The following is a 21,942-nucleotide window of genomic DNA, read 5'->3' as shown; positions in this document are numbered from 1 at the left end:
CTTTGAACTGTGGTGTTGGAGAAGACTCTTGAGAGTCCCTTGGACTGCAAGGAGATCCAACCAGTCCATCCTAAAGGAGATCAGTCCTGGGTGTTCATTGGAAGGACTGATGCTGAAGCTGAAACTCCAGTACTTTGGCTACCTGATGCAAAGAGCTGACTCATTGGAAAAGACCCTGATGTTGGGAAAGATTGAGGGCAGGAGGAAAAGGGGACGACAGAGGATGAGATGGTTGGATGACATCACCAACTCAATGGACATGAGTTTGGGTAAACTCCGGGAGTTGGTGATGGATAGGGAGGCCTGGCGTGCTGAAGTCCATGGGGTTGCAAAGAGTCGGACACGACTGAATGACTGAACTGAACTGAACTGAAGCTATTAAACATTCATTCAAACCCACTTTTCCATAACTCTCTTCTATCATGGAGACTGTGAAGCTGAAATACTTAACCTTTGAATCTTGGACCTAAAGATGGACATCAGACTCATTTCAATCAATCAAACGCAAAAGTCTGTTGAGGCTTTTCTTCCTTCTTCTTATCTGGAACATGGAATTGAAAGCAAATAATTGTAATCATAACTTTAGATTTGTTGTTGTTGTTGTGCAGTGGCTAAGTTTTGTCCAATCCTTTGTGACCCCATGGACTGCAGCATACCAGGCTTCCCTGTTCTTCACTACCTCCTGCAGTTTGCTCAAACTCACATCCATTGAGTTGGTGATGTCATCCAACCATCTCTTCCTCTGTTTCCCCCTTCTCCTTCTGCCTTCAATCTTTCCCAGTACCAAGGTCTTTTCCCATGAGTCGGCTCTTCTTATTAGGTGGCCAAAGTATTGGAACTTGAACTTCAGTGTTAACCTTTCCAATGAATATTCAGGACTGATTTCCTTTAGGATTGACTGGTTTGATCTCCTTGCTGTCCAAGGGACTCTCAAGAGTCTTCTCCAGCACCACAGTTCGAAAGCATCAATTCTTCGGTGCTCTGCCTTCTTTATGGTCCAACTCTCACATCCATACATGACTACTGGAAAGACCATAGATAGCTTTGAGTAGATGTAGCTATACTTTATATTTAAAAATCAAACACGTAGTGTTTGATGTTTCAGGCTTACAGTGAAGTTGTTAACCAGGAATTTATGAATGGTCTCTATGGTAGTCTGTGAACTTTGTAAACATATGGAAATAAATCTCATCATCATTGTTACTCTTATCATCATTACTATTTATTACCATTAGGAGAGAGTCTACTTATCTTTCATTAAATTTTAGACCATTTCACTCCTCAAGTAAAAATTGCAGAATGCTGTTCTTTATTCAAAATTTTGACCAATATTCACGTCTTAGCCTTTAAATTTTAAATAGCTGAGCTTTTGGTTTTGTGACATAACATTTATATGAAATTAATTTTGATGTTAATGAGAAGTATGTAAAGAAATTTGTTTTGAATTATTAAAAAATAACATCTACATTTCCCCCTAACTGATTATTATGCCTCCTTTGTCATATACATAATTTTTATATGTATTAATTCTATGCCTGGAGAATCCCATGGACAGAGGAGCCTGGTGGGCTATAGTCCATAGGGTTACAAAGAGTCAAACATGACTGAAGAGATAAGCACACACACACATGCTTTAATTCTATATCTGGGTAATCTGTTTTTTCATATGTCTTCCTGGTTATTTTTGTGCCAGTATAAAACTGAATTAAATAGTCTATTTTTATAAAAATTTAATGCACAACAGGACCATATAACAAAACTACAATTTTAAAGCTCTTTTTATGCATTTATTCTTCCAGATTAACCTTAGCATTCATGCACTGGGTTCTAAAGTATCACAGTTTTGGTTGGGATTTTGGTTAGATATGATGGCAAAAGTCCGCCTGTTTGGGAACCTCCTGGGAGGAACTGTTTCAGGATCAGTATTTATCTCATACTTGCTGTAGGAATGGAGTTGATGTCTGTGGACCTGTCACAATCCCCTAGGAGAGAAGCACTCAATTCAAAAACGTGTGGCATTTGTCATGCCATGAGGTTGGATTTTCCAGAGTAAGACTTGGAGGTTTGTATGCAAGAAGTTTATTGTGAAGCATACTTGAAAATTATACCTGGTTATGTCTGTCAGGATGTCAGGGAAATACGGAGAAGAGAAAGAGGTTAAACTATGATCCAGTTACCCTAGATACCTAAGCTAATTCTATGCGATGCTCTTGAGGGAGATGGTCCTTCAGTGTTGTTTCAAAGTGAACAAAGAGGGTCAAGTCTGTGTGTTTGTATATAAATCAGACACTGGCTGAGAACTGCACTCAGGAACAAAAATTGTCTTGGATGAATCAGCAAGAGAGAGTGACTTAATTATGGGCTTTTAGCACCTGACACTTTCAACAGATAGAGGAATGAACACATTTAACTATGGAGTCCACTAAAGAATTTGCTGGGGCTGAATTTGACCTGTGAATGTGAGAAGTCTGATCTTACAGAGCAATGTGGGGTTTCCTAGCTTACTGAGCATCAGGATGTACAGGCTTGGGGGTGATGATCAACACTGGACAAATGGGACCCTGGATCAGGTGAAGTTGCCACTCCCTGCTCTGTCTCTCTGTCCAACCAGCTATCCCTCGGGTAGAAGATGGCTCTGTGTGCCTCCAGTCATTCTTGAGGCTAACTCTGGCTCTGTCCAGGCATGTTTTTAGTGTCTTCTGGGACCTGGCAATTGGTAATGACAGTTTCCCTGCTCAGCCTTTTTTTTTGCAGTCACCAACCCTACCTTGGGGCAGTACAAGAATGGACTTGCCTTTCAGAGTGAGGATGACAGAACCAGCTAAAAGTTTTTGCATTGTATTTCAGTTGTGGAAAATGAGGTCAGGTTTGGAGCTTCAGGTTCTGGGGAAGGCTCTTGACAGATGACTTCCATCTTTCCCATAATCCTTGCAATAGGAGTTATTTCTTGGTTGACTACTATGGCTCTGAGTCTTCTAATATGTTTGACACCTCTTAGTAGCTCTAAGTTTGTTTCCCTTTGTCTCAGAGACGTTATCCTCCAAACTCACGGATTCCTCAAAACTAACCCACTCTATTTCAATCCCCTTAGCTTCTACCCTTTAAATCATACATGCTGCAAGCTAATGTGCGAGCTTGCATATACTCCCCAATGCCAGTAAATGGTCAGCTGAGCCATTCACAGGGGCCTTTAGCATTCTCCTAGGTTGGCATCCTCATCACATATGGTGCATGTAGGTATGTCTTATTTACCTAATTCAGCCAAGTCTTGCCAGAGCTAGTACCATGCTTCACATCCTTGGAAAATTTGAGTTGCCTAGACCTATGTGATGTGTTTTGTTTCCTTTTTGGTGTTCAGAGATTTCTGTGTGGGCCTTCTGGATGTAAAATCTTCTTTATCACTGATACTTCCAAGCTAGGCAGAAGATCATCATGGAGACAGAACTGGGACTCATTTTCTTCAACTGAGCAGAGAGGGTCCTAGTGAAACCTTCTTCAGTCTGGAAATTTTCTCCTCTTTCTAAGTTCTCTTCATGTTGCTAAGTCTTGCTCAATCCTATGTTGGGACTGACCAGTGTTCTTGCCTGGAGAATCCCATGGACGGAGAAGCCTGGTGGGCTACAGTCCATGGGGTTGCAAAGAGTTGGATACGACTGAGCTACTAACACACACACACACACACACACACACGTTGGGACTGTAAAGCATGCATTTTCAGAAGCTAGCCTAGAGGTCAAGAGAACTATATCCCTGTTCTAGGCATTTCATTGACTATTTATGTGTCTCAGATTTGACATTTGACCTCTACATCTGAGGGTTTGATCTCTATTTTTCTCTCTCCTAGTAGGTCGTCCCCACAAACCCACAGTTTTTGTGTCCTCGCCTAATCTCTGGGTCCCTGCATCTCCCTTCACTACTGTCATAAAATCCACACCACTGTAAAGAAGGAGATTAATGAGGCAGGGACAGGCCACAGCCTGCAGAAGAAGAGCCTTCTTGCCTGTAGTGACAGAGACAGTGCTGGAACTGACCACTGTGAGGAGTTCCTCATTTCTGACACTCACCTAGGATTCTGCCACAGCTTCCTATGGCAGAGAGATTCAGTGTGGTTTTTCTATCATGAGGCCCCCAGAATATCACTTGGTGAGGAGCACTGAGGCTCAGTCAGTCCATGCCTCATAGATGCCCCACCATCTGCTACATCATTCCTGTTCCTTAAGTTCAGGGTCTGTCTTGTCAAGTTCTCACGATTCCTGGTTGCTTTATATACACATTTATTTATTTTAAATGTACTCATATAGATATTTATTTATTCACCAAACATTACTGGGCACCAATTAAATTCTGGCCTTTCTGGGACTTGCCCTGTGACTGCAAGCATGCATGCATGCATGCTTATTTGCTAAGTTATGTATGACTCTTTGCAATCCCTTGGATAGCCTGTGAGGCTCCTCGGTCCATGGGATTTTCCAGGCAAGAATACTGGGGTGGGTTGCCATTTCCTTCTCCAGGGTATTTTCCCCACCCAGAGATCGAACTTGCATCTCTTGTATTGGCACAGAGATTCTTTACCACTGAGCCACCAGGAAAGCCCATAAGCAAGGCATAGTCCCCACTTTTTAATGACTGACAGACTAATGAGTTTTATAGTTCAAAGTAATCAGTGCAATGACATGGCCAGTAAGGTGATTTTATAGAAAAGTAAAGGAGACACGCCAGGCTGCCTCACAGAATTTGGGGAAGGCTTCATAGAAGAGAGGTCACTTGGACTAAATTTACATGAATAATTAAGAATGAACAACTTCAAATTTTGTTACTTGTCCTCTGCTTTCTGGCCAGAGAGCTAAATATGTCTTCATTTTTAGGTTCCTGGGAATAAAGTCCCTTTTGCGTTTCCTCTACAAATCATTGAGGGATTTCTTGTTTACTTTAGTAATTAACGCTTAGCAAACAGCTCTCATCTTTCTCCCTAGACTCACAACAACCCAGTACAAAGAAGAGGCAGGTTGTACTCAGACACACGTCTCTGCTCTTCTCCTTTGCGCACTAAAGTTTATCTTCATCTTCCTCCACTGCTCTGCTGACACTGCCCCTATCAGAGCAATGGGTGGTGGCCTTCCACAAATGCTCAGCTGTCCTCTGACTCCTCAGCTGATACGAGAGAAAGGGGTTGGAACTTGTACCAGAAAGGAAGTAGTTAAGAGAGAATTAACTTTCTCATTGCGTAGAATGTTCAGCACTGAAATATGAAGTTTTGTAAAATTGTGAGATTTTTCTTAGAGGTGTCAATGAAAAATGTTCTTTTACTTGTAGATTTGAATCTGAGAGGAAAGCAAAAGGTGGGTGATATGTGCCCTCCAGGCATTTCAGATTTTGTACCTGCCCTGGTCACAGTTTTGGGGCAATATTTTTTATTATCATTGAGTTACAAAAAAGATAGTTGAAGTGATGTATAGATTTATAATCCACAAGAACTGACTCTTATTGATAATACAGAAATACAAGTGTGTAATCCTCTCTTACACTGAAAAGACAACTATTTCACACTGTGTCTGTCTTTTAAGACTAACACATATAAATAAACATATCTAGTTTAAAGATTTTTGTTTTAACTCTGCAGAAGTTAAACATAGTAGCTATTTAATTCGTATTTCTTGTTACGTGGGGCTTTCAGAAGCACTGAATCATCATGATAAGAGACAGACATAGCAAAAGTTTGAAATAGAGAGTTATGGGGACAAAAAATGCACCAGGAATGGAGAAATTATGATTTTCTTTTTGTCTCTTCCCTTTCCAAGTCATTGATGACAACCCTGAGTAATTCCAGCTGGAGGCTGATCCAGCCATCCTTTTTCCTGATCGGCATCCCGGGTTTAGAGGAAAGCCAGCACTGGATAGCACTGCCGCTGTGTGTCCTTTACCTCCTTGCCCTACTGGGCAATGTCACCGTCCTCTTCACCATCTGGACTGACCCATCCTTGCACCAGCCTATGTACCTCTTTCTGGCCATGCTCTCTGGCATTGACCTGGTCCTGGCCTCCTCCACAGCACCCAAAACCCTTGCAGTGCTCCTGGTTCATGCCCATGAGATTGGGTACACCGTCTGTCTGATCCAGATGTTCTTCATTCACGCGTTCTCTTCGATGGAGTCAGGGGTACTTGTGGCCATGGCTCTGGATCGCTATGTAGCCATCTGTCACCCTCTGCACCATTCTACCATCCTGCATCCCAGGGTCATAGGGCGCATTGGGATGGCAGTGTTGGTGCGGGGGATACTCCTCCTCCTCCCCTTCCCCATCTTGTTGAGGAGACTTGTCTTCTGCCAGGCCACCGTCATAGGCCATGCCTACTGTGAACACATGGCTGTGGTAAAACTCTCCTGCTCAGACAGCACAGTGAACCGAGCCTATGGGCTGGCAGTGGCACTGCTTGTGGTTGGTCTAGATGTCCTGGCCATTGGTGTTTCCTATGCCCTCATCCTGCAGGCGGTGCTGAAGGTACCAGGGGGTGAGGCCCGACATAAGGCCTTTAGCACATGTGGATCTCATATTTGTGTCATCCTGGTCTTCTACGTGCCTGGAATATTCTCCTTCCTCACTCACCGCTTTGGCCGGCAGGTGCCCCATCATGTCCATGTTCTTCTGGCCACACTCTACCTCCTGGTGCCACCAGCACTCAATCCTCTGGTCTATGGGGTGAAGACTCAGCAGATCCGCCAGCGAGTACTCAGGGTGTTTGACATAAAAGGACAGATCTGAACACATCCCAATCATTTTCTTCAGAGGTTCTTGCCAGCCATGCTGCCAGGAGCCCATGTTTGGTGTTGGCTATATGGATCGAGTCCACTGCTATTGTGAGAAGTCCTTCTGGTTGTAATAGTCTCATGGCAAAGAATGTCATGAACACTTGGCGCCACGGCTGATTGGGGTGTGCCTGGAGAGCTAAACTTGTAAATATTTTCTCCATTCTTTCTTTCATGATCCTGACATTTCTCTACACCTGGTGATGGAGGGATTTGAGGATAGGAGAAATAGATGATAGCTCTGATATGCCATTATTCCTGTCTCTGTCTAATGATGGACTGTACAACACATCTGGAGTGGGTAAGGGAAGTTTTAATGTTTGCCTAGTTTTAGTTCTGAGTGTCATCAACGCTTGTAAGTGTTGTGAGCTTCAGGTCACCAGGTTCTTATGTAGTGAGTCTTTCTTAAAGCATTTGAGACAGCCACAATGTGAGAGAATACCTTTCACTGCAATATAGGTGCTATTTATTTAAAATAAACTTAAGTGGGGCAGGTAACATAATAGGTTCTGGAAATAATGTGATATGATCTCTATTTTAAATGAAAAAACACGTGTAGTGATTTCTCTTTTTTAAAAGGCCTATTTGTATTTTAACTTTATTGTGTTTTAATTTACCTATAATTTTACTTAAGATAAAAAAGGGAAGAAATATTGAACATATTTGTGTTTTATAAGTACCAATTTAACAAAGCAGAAGTAGCTATGTATTTATTAGTGTCTCATAACTGTAACATGTGTAGAGTCTGGTGTTAATAAACATAGCTTTCTTAGTAAATGTAGAAGCAGTTATGCTACTTAAACTGTTTCTAGAACGTGGATACCTAGTGATGTCAGTTAGACCTCCTACCATCTCTGCTAGCAGGAGCTGGGTAAAAGCTTACAAGAGGATTGTCACAATTGCTTTGTTTTCTGTTTGTCAGATGTTGCCCTACTATTGAACTTAACTATTTTGAGTCCCTAAAAAGTTTCAATTATTTTTAGTCCTAGAAGAAATCAAGTTACTGCTACCTTGAGTATTAGAGAAAAGATGATAGCTTTGGATATGTCATCTTTTCTGTCTTCATCTAATAACTGACCTTCAAGATCATCTGGGTTAAGGGTGGAAAGTCCTAACTTTTGGCAGATTTTAGTTTCAGAGTGTCTTCAAATCCTATAAGTTAGTGGTGTGAGTTCTAGGTCATTGCGTTCCTGGGGGGCAGCAGAGTTTCTCTCAAAGTAGTGTGAGAAGACACCTTTTGTTGCAATATGAATGTTATTTATTTAAAATAAATTTAAGATGGGAAGGCACTATAGTAGGTCCATAGAGTAATAAAATCTCTATTTCCAAGGAAATATCTCTCTCTTTATGCACATATGTGTATGTGTGTGTGTGTATAGTGAGTTTATTTTTAAAGTATCTGTTTGTATTTTAACTTATCCATAATTTTGTCTAGGATAAAGAGGGAATAAAACCAAGTATTGGATATATGTTTATGTGTTTTATGTCTTAATTTAACAAAACAAAGCAAATATGTAATCATCAGGATCTGACAAGCATATACTGTATTAGTGTCTGGTGTTAGTAAACATAGTTTTATTAATACATGTATAAATAATTATGCCACTTGAAAGAACGGGTCTTTCTGCAATGTGGATATGGAGTGATGTTCGTAAGCCCTCCGTCCACTTCTGCTAATAAGAACTGTGTCAAAACTTACAAGAGGTTTGTCACAGTTGGTGTATTGTACTCTGTTTGTGGGATGGTGCCCTGAGATGGGACTTAATTATTTTGTATTCCTAAAAAGTAACACATTTTTTTCAGTCCTGGAAAAAATCAGGTCACTGCTACTTAGAGGTAAGATGCTCTAGTGATGAGAGGTTCCTATCAGGGTAGAAAAGGTGGAGTAAATGGTTAGTGTTTCTAGTTGTTCTCTCTCTCTCTCTTTTTTTGGAAAACTTTACTCCTAATAAATAGTCTTCTGTTATAGAGCTGAGTAGGAAGTCTTAATTTGGTTGGTGCACATGGGTGAGTTAGGGAGGACTGGTTCGGGCTCTTATGCAGGAGGAATGACACAGTCTCATCACCTTGGCTCTAGGTCTAGGACTTAAAACTCTGCTAAGTTGTCCAGGGGAAGTCCAGGCTATGCTGTATCACACCCATTGGGCAACTGCTTTGATAATATGTATCACACTCACTTGCAAACAAAGTAAGAAGTACTTTAGTTTGAGTAGATTATACAAGGAGTAATTTGCTCTCTCTTTCTGTTTTACCATTTTCTGATGCTTGGAAGGCAGATGTTAAGGAGCTTCCTTGCATCACAAGATGGAAATGTGTGTTGAAGAAGGCAGAGTAACATTATTGAAGAGCTTGTGTCCTATTGCTCTCTGGGCCACCAAACCTGAATTAAACCTGTGACAGAAATGCACTTGTAGGTGATTTAAGCCACTGTACTTTGAGGAATCTTTGTTGCAGTTACTGGCTAAAACCTAAAAATACATGTTTTTGTTTTAGATCGTTCCAGTGGGATAAGTATGTCTTCTAGAATTTCCTTTGAAAATGTTTGCAAGGTTTTGTTTGGGTAAAATGCATTTATTTTGTGCTCATTCAAATTTACTATCAGAGAACTGTTTATGTCATTTTCTTCTTATATTTTATTTTCCATGGTGTCTGTACTGTATCTCCTATTTAATTCCTAGCAGTGTTTATTTGCTTTTTTTCTGCTTACCTTGGTCATCCATGTTAAATATTTATCAATATTATTAAAATATTAAAATAGTTAAACTGTGTGGCCATTCAGTCAAATGGTAGCTTTGGCTTTCTTTTTTTTAAATTAGAGGATAATTACTTTACAATATTGTGATGGTTTTTGTCACACATCAGCATGAATCAGCATTAGGTATACATATGTCTCCTCTCTCTTGAAACCCCTCCCTCCGCCCTCCCCACACCTCCAGGCCATGACAGAGTGTTGGCTTTGGGTTCCCCGCGTGGCACATTGAACTCCCACTGGCTGTCTATTTTACGTGTGGTAATGTATATGTTTCAATGCTATTCTCTCATCATCCTACCCTCTCCTTTTGCATTTAACTTTCTTATATTCTCTGTTGATTTAGATTTCTTTACTTTTCTACCATCTCAAAGATGCATTAAAAAGGATACCAAACTATTATTACTTATTTTATATCTATTTTTTTCATTTTTTGGCTCTAGTGAATTTCTAGTGAATTTTCTAATGGATTAGTTTTTATGCTTATTTGGCATTGACCTTTCTTTTCTTGCTAGTTTTCCACAAAACTTTATATTCTTACCCTTATATGTCTGTTCATCGATGAAAATTAACTGATTTGGGTAGGTGGTGTGAGTTTCCTCAGAGGCTGTGAATGTCACAGCCCCTGCGCCCTGATGGTAGGACTCTATAGGTCATTTGCTCACAGGCAGAATTCCCTTTAGGCTGTCAAGAGAAAGATGAAAAAGTGCAGTGAGTTTCTTCTTCTTTTGCTGAAGTAGAGAACTTTTATGTCTGAAGCCAGTGATACTATAGTGCATTTTGCTGATCAGTGGACTGTTTTTCCATACTTTTTCTCTATTTCTAACCTTGAGTACTGACACTATCTCAGAATTGACTCTTGAGATAGAGTCAATTGACTCTGATCCTCTTCATCCAGCCCCACAGAAATGACAGGATTTGGAGATAGAGCAGCATCCTCTTTACTTATAGAGGGAGCTGGTTTCCTTGTTATTTTGTGTGCACAGGATACCAAACACATTCATCTGCTTTATGCAGTTCAATATGAGAAAATTTCCTCATCAATCCACTGAGGACTTGTCTTCCATTTCTATTATCATTTCTATTTATTCTAAGCCTGGAGTATTCCCTGAATCTCTTAATAAGAATACTTCCCATCTTCACACCAAGTTTTAGCTTCTCCAATTCCTCTTTTTCTAACTCATAATTCTACCCTCCATACATACATTGGTTTGCAGGTTTTTTATTCTGGCTTTACTATAAATTCAATCCAATCTGACTTTTGAATTCCAGAAATATCTGAAAGTATTTGAAACAGTTCTGTTACACTTTCCCGTATCCTAATACTATTACTGAATTATTTTTATGTTTCTTTACTCATTATATTTAAAATTATATTACAAATCTATAGTTATCAAAACAATATGGTTTTGTCATAAAAACAGACCATATATCAATAGAACAGAACAGACACCTCAGAAGTAAACTCATGCACGGTGGTCAGTTAATTTACAACAAAGGAGCTGAGAATAAGCAATGGGAAAAGCATAGTCTTTTTAACATACAGTGTTGGAAAAACTGGATAACCACATGCAGAAGAATGGAATTGGATCCCTATTTTACACAGTACACAAAAATCAACTCAAAATGGTCTGCAGGCCTGAAACCATAAAAATCCAAAAGAAAACACAGGGGGTAAACTCCTCAACATCATTATTGGCAATAATTTTTGGATTTGACATCAAAAGCAAAGTCAACAAAGGCCAAAATAAACAAGTGGGACTACATCAAACTAAAAAGCTTCTGCAAAGCAAAGGAAATCAGCAACTAAATGAAAAGGCAACCTATGGAACCAGGGAAAATATTTTCAAAATGTCTATCTTATAAGGGGTTCATATCTAATTGTATAAAGACCTCATACAACTTAATAGCAAAACAAAACAAAAACAAAAAACAAACTGATTAAAAATAGGCAAAAGAATTTAATAGATATTTTCCCAAAGAAGACATCCAAATGGCTAACAGTTACATGAGAAGGTGTTCAATCACTAATATCAGGGAAATGCAAATTGAAACCACTATGAAGTATCACTTTATACTTGCTGAAATCTATCATCAAGAAGACAAGAGATGGCCAGTGCTGAGGAGGCCATGGAGAAGAGGAAACCCTGTGCTCTGTGAGTAATGTAAATTGGTGCAGCCACTGTGGAAAGCATTATGGAGGTTCCTCAAAATGTTAAAACTAGAACGACATATAATCCAGCAATCCCACTTTTGGCTATAACTAAAGGAAATGAAATCTCTGTCTTAAATAGATATCTGCAGCATGATTTACAATATCCATGAAGCAACCTAAGCATTCCTTGACAGAAGAATGGATAATGAAAATGTGGTATATGTACTATATATATCTAATATATAGCTGTGTAAAGAAGAAAATCCAACTTTTTGTCACTACAAGAATAGAACTTGAGAGCATTATGCTGAATGAAATAAGTCAGTCAGAGAAAGACAAATACTGTATGTTCTTACTTACATGTAGAATCTTAAAAGCTGAACTCATAGACACAGAGAAAGAGTTGGTGGTTGATAGACACAGAGTATGGGGATGGGGGAAATGGGCAAAGTTGGTCAAAAGGTAGAAATTTCTGGATAAAGACAAATAAGTCTGGAGATACAAAAAGAAAACTTTGAGAGAGAAAGAGAGGAAGTGAATAATGTTGTCCATTCAAGATCTTCAATCAGAATTATTATAATTTTAATTAAAGTCCATGATATTTTTTGTTGTATATATCTTCCATGCTATGCTTGACTCCAAGAAGACAAGAGTCTTTTATATTTCTTTACTTCTCAATACTAAGTGTCTGACTTACTCCTGAACACAACAAATGTCCTCAATAATTATTTGTAATATTAGATTCAATTAATCCTCAAACTTGATACCTCTGCAATGAATACTTTGTTTTTCCTTTTACTAACTTTTATTGTGATTTTCTCTTTGGGACTGGGAAGACAGACCTCCCATCCTAGAATTAGATGCTCTCACCTGACAGAGACAGGGTGCCTCTTGAGAGAAAGAAGATCAAATGTGCTATTGGAAGTTAAAAGTGCAAATTTATCACTCCTTAGTAGTTTAGTTTAGTTGCTAAGTTGTGTCTGATGCTTGCAACCCCATGGACTGTAGCCCACCAGGCTCCTCTGTTCATGGGATTTTCCAGGCAAGACTACTGGAGTGGATTGCCATTTCCTTCTCCAGGGGATTTTCCAGACCCAGGAATTGAACCCTGGTCTCCTGCACTGCAGGCAAATTCTTTACCGACTGAGCTATGAGGGAAGCCCAATGCATTTCTAGCAGTAGAGAAGTGCCACAAAGAATAAAAGAAGAATCAAAGTAGCAATAGTTGATGGCTCAGGGGTAAGGAATCCACCTGAAATGCAGGAGACTAAGGAGATGTGAGTTTGATTCCTGGGTCGAGAAGATATCCTGGAGGAGGACATGACAACTTACTCTTGTATTTTTGCTAAAAAATCCCATGGACAAAGGAGCCTGGTGGGCTACAGTTCAAAGGGTCACAAAGAGTCAGACATGATGTCTCAATAAATTTCAAAAGAAAAAAACTAACACAATTAAATTGGAAAACAATAAGATGTTATGATAAGTCCCAAACACTTACAAATTAAAACACATCTAAATAATCCATGGCTCAGATAAGACATCAGAGAGAATGTTAGAAATTATTTCAAACTAATTGATAATGACACATAATAAAAGTTATGGAGGGCAGTTATATAGAAATTAGAGGGAAAATTATAATTTCAAATGTTTATATTAGGAAAGAATGAAGATTTAATATCTTAGATTTAATATCTAAGTTGACAACTTAAGAATTTAGAAAAAAAAGAATAAACCCAAGGTAAACAGAAGTAAGAAATCATTAGATAAGACCTGAATCAATAATACTTAGATTAGAGAGAGAGAGAGATCAGTCACTAAGTTGTGTCCGACTCTTTGCGATCCCATGAATCGCAGCATGCCAGGCCTCCCTGTCCATCACCAACTCCCGGACTTTACTCAGACTCACATCCACGAGTCAGTGATGCCATCCAGCCATCTCATTCTCTGTCATCCCCTTCTCCTCTTGCCCCCAATCCCTCCCAGCATCAGAGTCTTTTCCAATGAGTCAACTCTTCCATGAGGTGGCCAAAGTACTCGAGTTTCAGCTTTAGCATCATCCCTTCCAAAGAAATCCCAGGACAAAAAAAAAAAAAAAATCAAAAGAACAAAGTTGATTCTTCGTAAAGATTAATAATGTTAATAAAGCCTTGGTAAGATTTATCAAAGAAAAAGAGAGAAGCACAAAGGATCAATATAATTATTGAAAAAGTTATTACACAGGCCATACTAAAGAGTAGAAGGATAATAAAGGAACAACACAAATAATTTTAAGCTGACAAAATCAATAATTTACCTATGAGATTATAGGATACACAAATTATGTGAATTCCAGCCCCTAAACATGATAAGTGCAGACTTGTGATTAAGAATTCTCAAGGTATAGTCTTTCCTTTTGCAAAGAAATTCTACCCTTCCCTTCCCTCTTTCTTTTTCTGTTTGGTGAAGGAAAAATAAAAATCACACAATGAATCTGACTGATTTTTATCACAAACCACCAAGAGATAGTCAATTATGTCTGTCACTGAAATAATTACCCACTCAGAGAAGTGGTTCAAAATACACTGAAGAAGGAGGAAGGAGTCAGATTATACATGACCTTGAATTAATTAATTAGGAAAAAATATGTTGATTCTATTACACTCCAAATATTGTGTGAAACACATTAATGAGATACAAAATCAATGTGGATCTAATGCTCAACGAAAGTAACTTCCCAGTTTATGTGTAGTCTTGAGCAGTAAATATTATGAGAACTGGTTTTATTTTATGAAAAATGGGAGAGTTCTGATACTATAATGTAATGTAAATACTGTAATGGAATCTTGATGAGGGCAGACACCTTAGCTATTTTATTCATCTTTTTATTCCTGTGACTATTCTACTACTTGAAAAATGGTTGATAATAATAAATGAACACATATTGAATGACTGAGGTTTACATAGGATAAATTAGCTGCCCCAATTCAGGCAGATATGAAACAGCAGAGTTGAATTCAGGATAATATAAAAAAGCAGGAAAGGGTATGGTGTCATTAAGAAATTTTGGAACATTTCAATATAACATTTCAGAATGCTGAAAGTGGAATAAAGTAATATTTAAGAGGATGATCTGTGGAGTCAAACAGATAGATACAGATTTGAACTTCAAGTTAGTTTCAAGTCCTGTTTCCCACCTTTTAACTACCACCTAGTAGCACCTTAACACACGGTAAGATGAAGGTTCCCGGGAGATCCAGTTCATTACCAGCCGCAGGGCCCCAGTATCCTAAACTACCACTGTTCCCAGCTGGCTTGGAGGAGGGGATAGAACAGTGTGAAAACTGATTGCAGGCCATAAAACCCTCTACACTTTTTCAGCAGAGCCAAGGAAGCAGTTCCAATCTGGTTACTGGATGCAGGCCAATTGACGTTTTAATTCGGAGCCAATCTGTTGCATCATCTGTGAGTTTCAGGGCTAAGGGAGGGAAGCAAGTCTGTGTTGGACCTGCAACAGCTGGGTCGTCGAAAGACTCAGAATGGGAGACATTCTCATTCTAATAATGGCTCTCTTGATAACAGAAGAGAAAGGCTGGTGGTACTGGATGGATGAAATTCAGAAATTCTAGGTTCCTTTTGGAAGAGAATGATCTTGTATAGTCTCAGCAATCCCATATCATTAAATACAAGGGATCCTATGGCTGGGAATTTCATTCAAGTATGTGACTAAAATCCATTTGGCTTGCTCAGAAAAACAGTCTAAGGGACTTTAGAAAAAGAAAGGATGGGAGATTGTTTGGAGTTTAATATGACATTGGGCACCGAGCCCATGAGTTCAGTGAGGAAACTGGTGAGGAGATTTGATTATTGCTTTCACCCAACATGTTCCAGCAGAGTAGTGTTAACTAAAAAGTCTCCTCTAATTATTATACATGATTCACATTAAACAGAAATAGATTTCTCTGTAATTTTTCTCCTTAGTGGTCTTAGTTTTTCTCTTCCTCTTAAAAGTCAATGGCATGTTTACATCACACAAAATAGCTTCACTTTCCTAAATTGTCCCTCATTATGAGTTCTCAAGTCCCATTTATCCTGGAAATCTTCTTCTAGGTGGTAAAGTTTCAAAAATGTCCCTTAAATCAAGGTGCACTGAACTGCACACTGTGTTCTAAACATGGTTGAACCAGAGCAAAGCAGAGAATAATTATCATTTTCCCTCTAATTAGTGTTACTTCTTCAAGTAAGAGTTAGTTTTTAATCATTCTTATCACCTGAATATAAAAAAACATCAACTTAAATTTGTTTCTATACTTCTACCTGACAGTACTTCCAGGCATCTGATCCTTTTTTTCTCTGTATTTATTCCTTCTTTTCCCCTCCTTTATTACCCTTTACACTAAGTACACTCTTCTCAGTGAAATCCAGGTAGCAGAAGGATGAACTTAATTAAAATAGTTCTCTATGATGTAAGGAAGGAATGAGGACAGAGAAGTGGATGAATCAGAGACTAAGATTTGTAAAGGGTATGTTACAGACTGGGGGATGCTTCCCAGATGGTGCTAATGGTAAAGAATCTGCCTGCCAGTGCAGGAGACATGAGACATGGGTTTGATCCCTGGGTCAGGAAGATCCCCTGGAGAAGGGAATGGCAACCCACTCCAGTATTCTTGCCTGGAGAATCCCTTAGACTGAGGACACTGGTGGGCTACAGTCCATAGGGTTGCAAAGAGTCAGACAGTACTGAAGTGGCTGAGTACTCATGATCATAGAATTGAGAGTATAAATTTTTCCATCTCCAATTTACTTTGGTGTGTGACTAAAAAGTGAGGAAAAACTAATTTTTTAAACTACTATCTAATAAATTATGTCAGCAATACTCACCAAAAAGACCTATAGTTAAATGTGATTTTCTGACATCTTTATAAATTATAGATTAATCTGTAAACTAGTGAGCATTTCTGGCCTATGGGATCCATAATTAGCCAATTTGCTTTGGTCACTGTCCCTTGGAAAATTTTTTATAGCTTTACAGTATGTTTTAATGCAGTGATTCTTCTTATTTTCTTTTAAATTTTGTGGCTTATTTGTCTTATTGCTTTTCCATTTAACTTTAGCAATAATTTGCCAGGCTCTCCCACCATTAATATGTAGCTTTAGAAAACTTTGCCTTTATTTGGGATTGTTCGTCTATATCTCATCAGTTTTCTGGATGAGTAAGTGCTAGAGAATATTTTGGGAGTTTTGTTTTTTATTGACCTAATTCCTGTGCCTTACCATACATAAACCCAAATAAAATCTCCTCAGTTTAGGATTTACCTCATGACATCACCCAGTAACTACTCCTCTGCTCCAGCCTCCAAATTCCTCCTCATCTGCTTCCCTAACTACCAGAGTTGGCAGCACTGGCTGGCCTTACCCTTCAGCTTCCTCTTCCTCCTGGCCATGGGGGCCAACACCACCCTCCTGATCACCATCCGGCTGGAGGCCTCTCTGCATGAGCCCATGTACTACCTGCTCAGCCTTCTCTCCCTGCTGGACATGGTGCTCTGCCTCACTGTCATCCCCAAGGTCCTGGCCATCTTCTGGTTTGACCTCAGGTCCATCAGCTTCTCTGCCTGCTTCCTCCAGATGTTCATCATGAACAGTTTCCTCCCCATGGAGTCCTGCACATTCATGGTCATGGCCTATGACCGCTATGTGGCCATCTGCCACCCACTACGATACCCATCCATCATCTCTGACCAATTTGTGGCCAAGGCTAGTGCTTTCATCATAGCTCGGAATGCTTTGCTGCTTTCACCTGTTCCTATTCTCTCTGCCCGGCTCCGCTATTGTGGGAAAAATGTCATTGAGAACTGCATCTGTGCCAACCTGTCTGTGTCCAGACTCTCCTGTGACAATATCACCGTGAACAGAATCTATCAGTCTGTGGCTGGTTGGACTTTACTAGGCTCAGATTTCATCCTCATCTTCATCTCCTATATCTTTATCTTAAGAGCTGTGTTCAAGCTCAAGACCGAGGGGGCTGCTGTCAAGGCTCTGAGCACGTGTGGCTCCCACTTCATCCTCATTCTCTTCTTCAGCACCATCCTTCTGGTTGTGGTGTTGACAAATGTGGCCAGAAAGAGGGTCCCCATGGACATCCTGATCCTGCTCAATATCCTTCATCACCTCATACCCCCTGCCTTGAACCCTATTGTATATGGGTTTCAAACCAAAGAGTTAAAGCAGGGGTTTCAGAAGTTGTTGCATAGGGGGTTTTAAACACACAGAAGAAGGCCTTCTGTGGAAACACCTATTACTATTTCCTCTGTTTCTATTTCAGGATTTGTGATTCCAGAAAGCAAACTAATGCTTGATAGTGAACATTTCCTACCCAGTTTCTGTCCTTCTGGTATCAAAATTCATTTGCATAGAGTGGGTAAAACTAATATTCTTAGGTACCTAACTTTGTATCTAAATATTATATATTTAAATAATCTCATCTTCATAAAAATACTACAGGACAGGGATTACTATTCCACTTTATGTATTAGAAAACAATAATTTATGGAAAAATATTGAAAAAGGTCACATCTGGTGAGTGGTAAAGCATCAATACAAGTGCAGGTCTCTGACTCCAGAGTCCTTCATGACACAGCATTCTTTCCTCAGATACAACTGAAGCTCTAGTTCTGCTCTTCAGGCCATGATCTCTGGGACGTTTTTGTGAACCTCCAGCTGATAAGTATATTCTCTCTAGATCCTCTCCCTTGAGAATCAGGGAGAGCTAAGCAGAGGCACAGAGCTCAGAGAGATCACCATCTTTATCTCATCATGACTGTTCCAGCTTCTGTTACAAAAGGATAATATTCATAATGGTACTGCTTATGCCCAACAGAATCCTCATATGTTTTATGGAAACTCTTTATGGAAAGGCTGGGTACTAAGGACCCAAGTGAAGGTAGAAGTGGGGAATGAGAAGACCAGAAATGTGAGGAATGGATAAACTGAGTGTGGTGGTTTATGGAGACCTTCTGTTAACTTAAAACCATGTGCCATCTGGTCTGGAGCTGCACTCAAGAGGAGAGTACAAGTATGGCATATGGTTAAATTTCTGGATTCACAATCTAGTGAAAATGGGTGAGAAAACATAATATATTATTGTAGTTGGTAGGCAGAGATGTCATTATTTACATTGGTAGTTGGGAACTTAGGGTTTGAGCTTATCCTATGGGCTTTCCTAAAGGTCAGATATAATTCTTATTTGCAAAATTCCATAGAATAAAAGCAAGGGCCACTCTATTAAGAGGTCCTCAAACACTAGTTCCAGTGAATAGATTCCAAAATTATTAAAGGCCTTTGAAATGTAGATAGTACTAGTACCTTGCTTTCAACTAATACTATCTTTATTTTTGAATTGTCTCTTGACTAGTAAACTACAAATACTAGATGAAAAAGTGTATACTCTATGGTGTTAGAGTATTAAAAAGAAAAAAAATGGTGAAAGCTGGAGAGCTGGTTAGGGGGTGGGTGGAGCGCTGCTTGATTTCTTTGCAAAAAGCATGAAAACGTGGTTAGAAAGTATTTCAGAGGAATTTCTTTAAAGAATGAACAGAACTTGATTAACAATTGGATATGTGAGAAGGAGAGAAAAATGTCTGTATTTCATGCTGACACTTCTGTGGATTTTATTATCTCTAACCTTGGTTGTTCAAGGAATTTTGGCCTAAAGTTATCTTCTTATGAGTGAAGACAGAGACTGGTTCCCGAGAGTCAAACACGGTTGACCTGGAGGCCTGGTCATGCAGTTGTCTTTACTTAGCCCTTTGACTCCATGAATAAAAGATTTATAGTTACATGCTTTTTCCTGAGACACTCATATTAATTCTGAGTACACATACTATTGTCCGTATACACAAGGAAGAAAATTTTCATAGATTTTCCACTTAAAAATGAATCTAAGTGTCATCCTTAAACTTGAAGGTCCTGAATTAGTCACATCTCACTTAATTTCACATTTTTACAATGCCACTGCCCTTCCTCCAGTCCTAAAATCTATTTTCTTCAAACTTCCTGGCTATATTTTAGCTCTCCCAAATCACTATAACTTCAGGTTCCCCCAGAAGTATACCCTCTTTTATTGTGGTGCATAGTCCCCTTAAGATACTAAGTCTTCAGATGTAAAACGTGTCTCCTCTGGCTGTGGGGAGGGTAGAGGGCTTATGCAGTCATAAATCCAACCCTGAACCCAGGGAGGTATCAGAAGTGGGATGGTGCTTTCATCTGCTTGTTCAGTATGATTATACATAGTTATGAGGGACTTTAGCTTGTAAATATGGAGCTAACAAAGTCAAGATTTATCCTCTCACTTGAAACAACAGCAAAACTGGACAAAAATATGTGAAACAATAGTTCTGAAGGCATTGGACATTAGGCAATGGAGGATAGGAAGTAAATGAGCTAAGTCCCTTTTACTGGAGAAAGAGTGTTGAGCATTCTGAGGAGGAATTCCAGACTATGTCAAAGGGAGGGTGAACTTAAATGTAGCCTGACAGTCTTCCTGTGTTGAGGACATGGGGGTCAGGGGATCCTAAGGCAGCTAAGAATTCACAGGGCAGAGTACTGGAGAAAAAAGAACTGCCTAGAATGAGAACTCCAAAAATCTGCAGAAGGGCTCCCGTAAAGTATTCAAGAGTACTGATCAATGAATTCTTGTGTGGAAACTATTCAAAAATATCTGAGAAAACAAAAGCAAGAACTCACATAACCTCTTCAAAGGGAGGTTGGGATGGCCTTTCAGAGTTTTCTGGGTCTTTCCTGATGGCTCAGATGGTAAAGAATCTGCCTGCAATGCAGGAGACATAGGTTCAATCCCTGGGTCAGGAAGATGCCCTGGAGAAGGGAATGGCAACCCACTCTACTATTCTGCCTGGAGAATTCCATGGACAGAGGAGCCTGGAGGGCTACAGTCCATGGGGTCACAAAAAGTCAGGCACGACTGAACAACTTTCACCTTCACCTTCAGACTTTTCTAAACTGAGGTGTGTGTGCCAGGCCTTTTTCTTCTCTCATCAACTATTCATTGGATGGGGGTTGCCCCAGGGAGGGAGCATAACATTGGAGGAGGCAGCCCCTTTTACCAAGGGCAATGTCCCAAAAGGAACACAGCTGAATGCCCTTATCAGTGTTACAGTTCAATGTAAAAGACGAAGTCCTAACCCACAAAATACATCAGGAAAGTAAAAGGGATTTTAAGGATCAGAATAAAAATGATTAAATTAACGTGATTTTTATATTTTTATATGGTATAATAATTTAAAACAATGAACAATTTTTAGAATTAGTTATATATTTAGTAAGATGTTCAAAGATAAGATAAACTTGAAAAAATTAGTAGTTTTCTTTTTTCCTTTTTTAAAAAAAAATTTTGGCTGCACTGGGTCTTCATTGCTGAGCACGGGCTTCTCTAGTTGTGGTGCATGGGCTTAGTTGATCCAGGCATGTGGGCTTAGTTCTATGACAGGGGATCAAACCCGTCCTTACATTGGAAGAAGGATTCTTTACCACTGGACCACCAGAGAAGTCCTTCAATAGTTTTCTTTATATCAGTAAAAATTATCCAAAAATATTAGAAATAAACATGACACTTACCACAAGAGGAATTTATTAATATGTAGAAATTGGCATCATAAAAAATACACAAGACCTTTAAGGACATAATTTAAAAATTATACTAAGCTATTTAAGTGAAACTTCCACTTTACTTTTACACCTTAAAAGTAGAGAAAACAATTTATGTGGAAAATAACATATGAACATTTTAAAGATGTCAGTTCTCCCCATATTAATTGATAAATTCAATGAAATTTCAAGAAACACTCCATCAAGATTTTCAGAGGAATGTTTGTTACAGTTTTTCTTAAATGTATATGGAAGGTGAAAGTCTCATTAAATGGAAGAGAGATTTTAACAGCATTCATGTTAACACATATATGTGAAATCTGTTTAGAAAAATATAACCTATTTTGCAGGGCAGAAATAGAGACACAGACATAAAGAATAGGTCTGTGGACACAGTGGGAGGGTAAAGAGAGGGTGGGATGAATTGAGAGAGTATCATTGACATAACTATACTACCATGTGTAAAATAGCTAGCTAATGGGAAGCTGCTGTATAGAACAGGGAGCTCAGTTTGGGGCTCTGTGACCTAGGGGGCGGGATGGTGGGGATGTTAGGGAGGCTCAAGAGGGAGGGGAAATGTGTATACATATAGCTGAC

General features: G+C 39.2%; 2 protein-coding genes across 2 annotated transcripts; both read left to right on the top strand.

The window, feature by feature from the left end:
* Positions 1-5,744: 5,744 nt before the first annotated feature.
* On the top strand, positions 5,745-6,758 carry LOC113905011 (olfactory receptor 52L1-like). Its single transcript, XM_027562054.1, has one exon. It carries the CDS (start codon positions 5,745-5,747, stop codon positions 6,756-6,758), a length of 1,014 nt encoding a protein of 337 aa, XP_027417855.1.
* Positions 6,759-17,001: 10,243 nt separating this feature from the next.
* On the top strand, positions 17,002-17,946 carry LOC113905010 (olfactory receptor 56A1). Its single transcript, XM_027562053.1, has one exon. The coding sequence runs from the start codon at positions 17,002-17,004 to the stop codon at positions 17,944-17,946; it is 945 nt and encodes a 314-aa protein (XP_027417854.1).
* Positions 17,947-21,942: the final 3,996 nt, after the last annotated feature.

The sequence above is a fragment of the Bos indicus x Bos taurus genome, chromosome 15 (assembly GCF_003369695.1).
Source record: "Bos indicus x Bos taurus breed Angus x Brahman F1 hybrid chromosome 15, Bos_hybrid_MaternalHap_v2.0, whole genome shotgun sequence".
In the NCBI taxonomy this organism is placed as follows: domain Eukaryota; kingdom Metazoa; phylum Chordata; class Mammalia; order Artiodactyla; family Bovidae; genus Bos; species Bos indicus x Bos taurus.
Note: the sequence above shows the minus strand (reverse complement) of the source record. Positions and strands in the feature narration are given on the sequence as shown.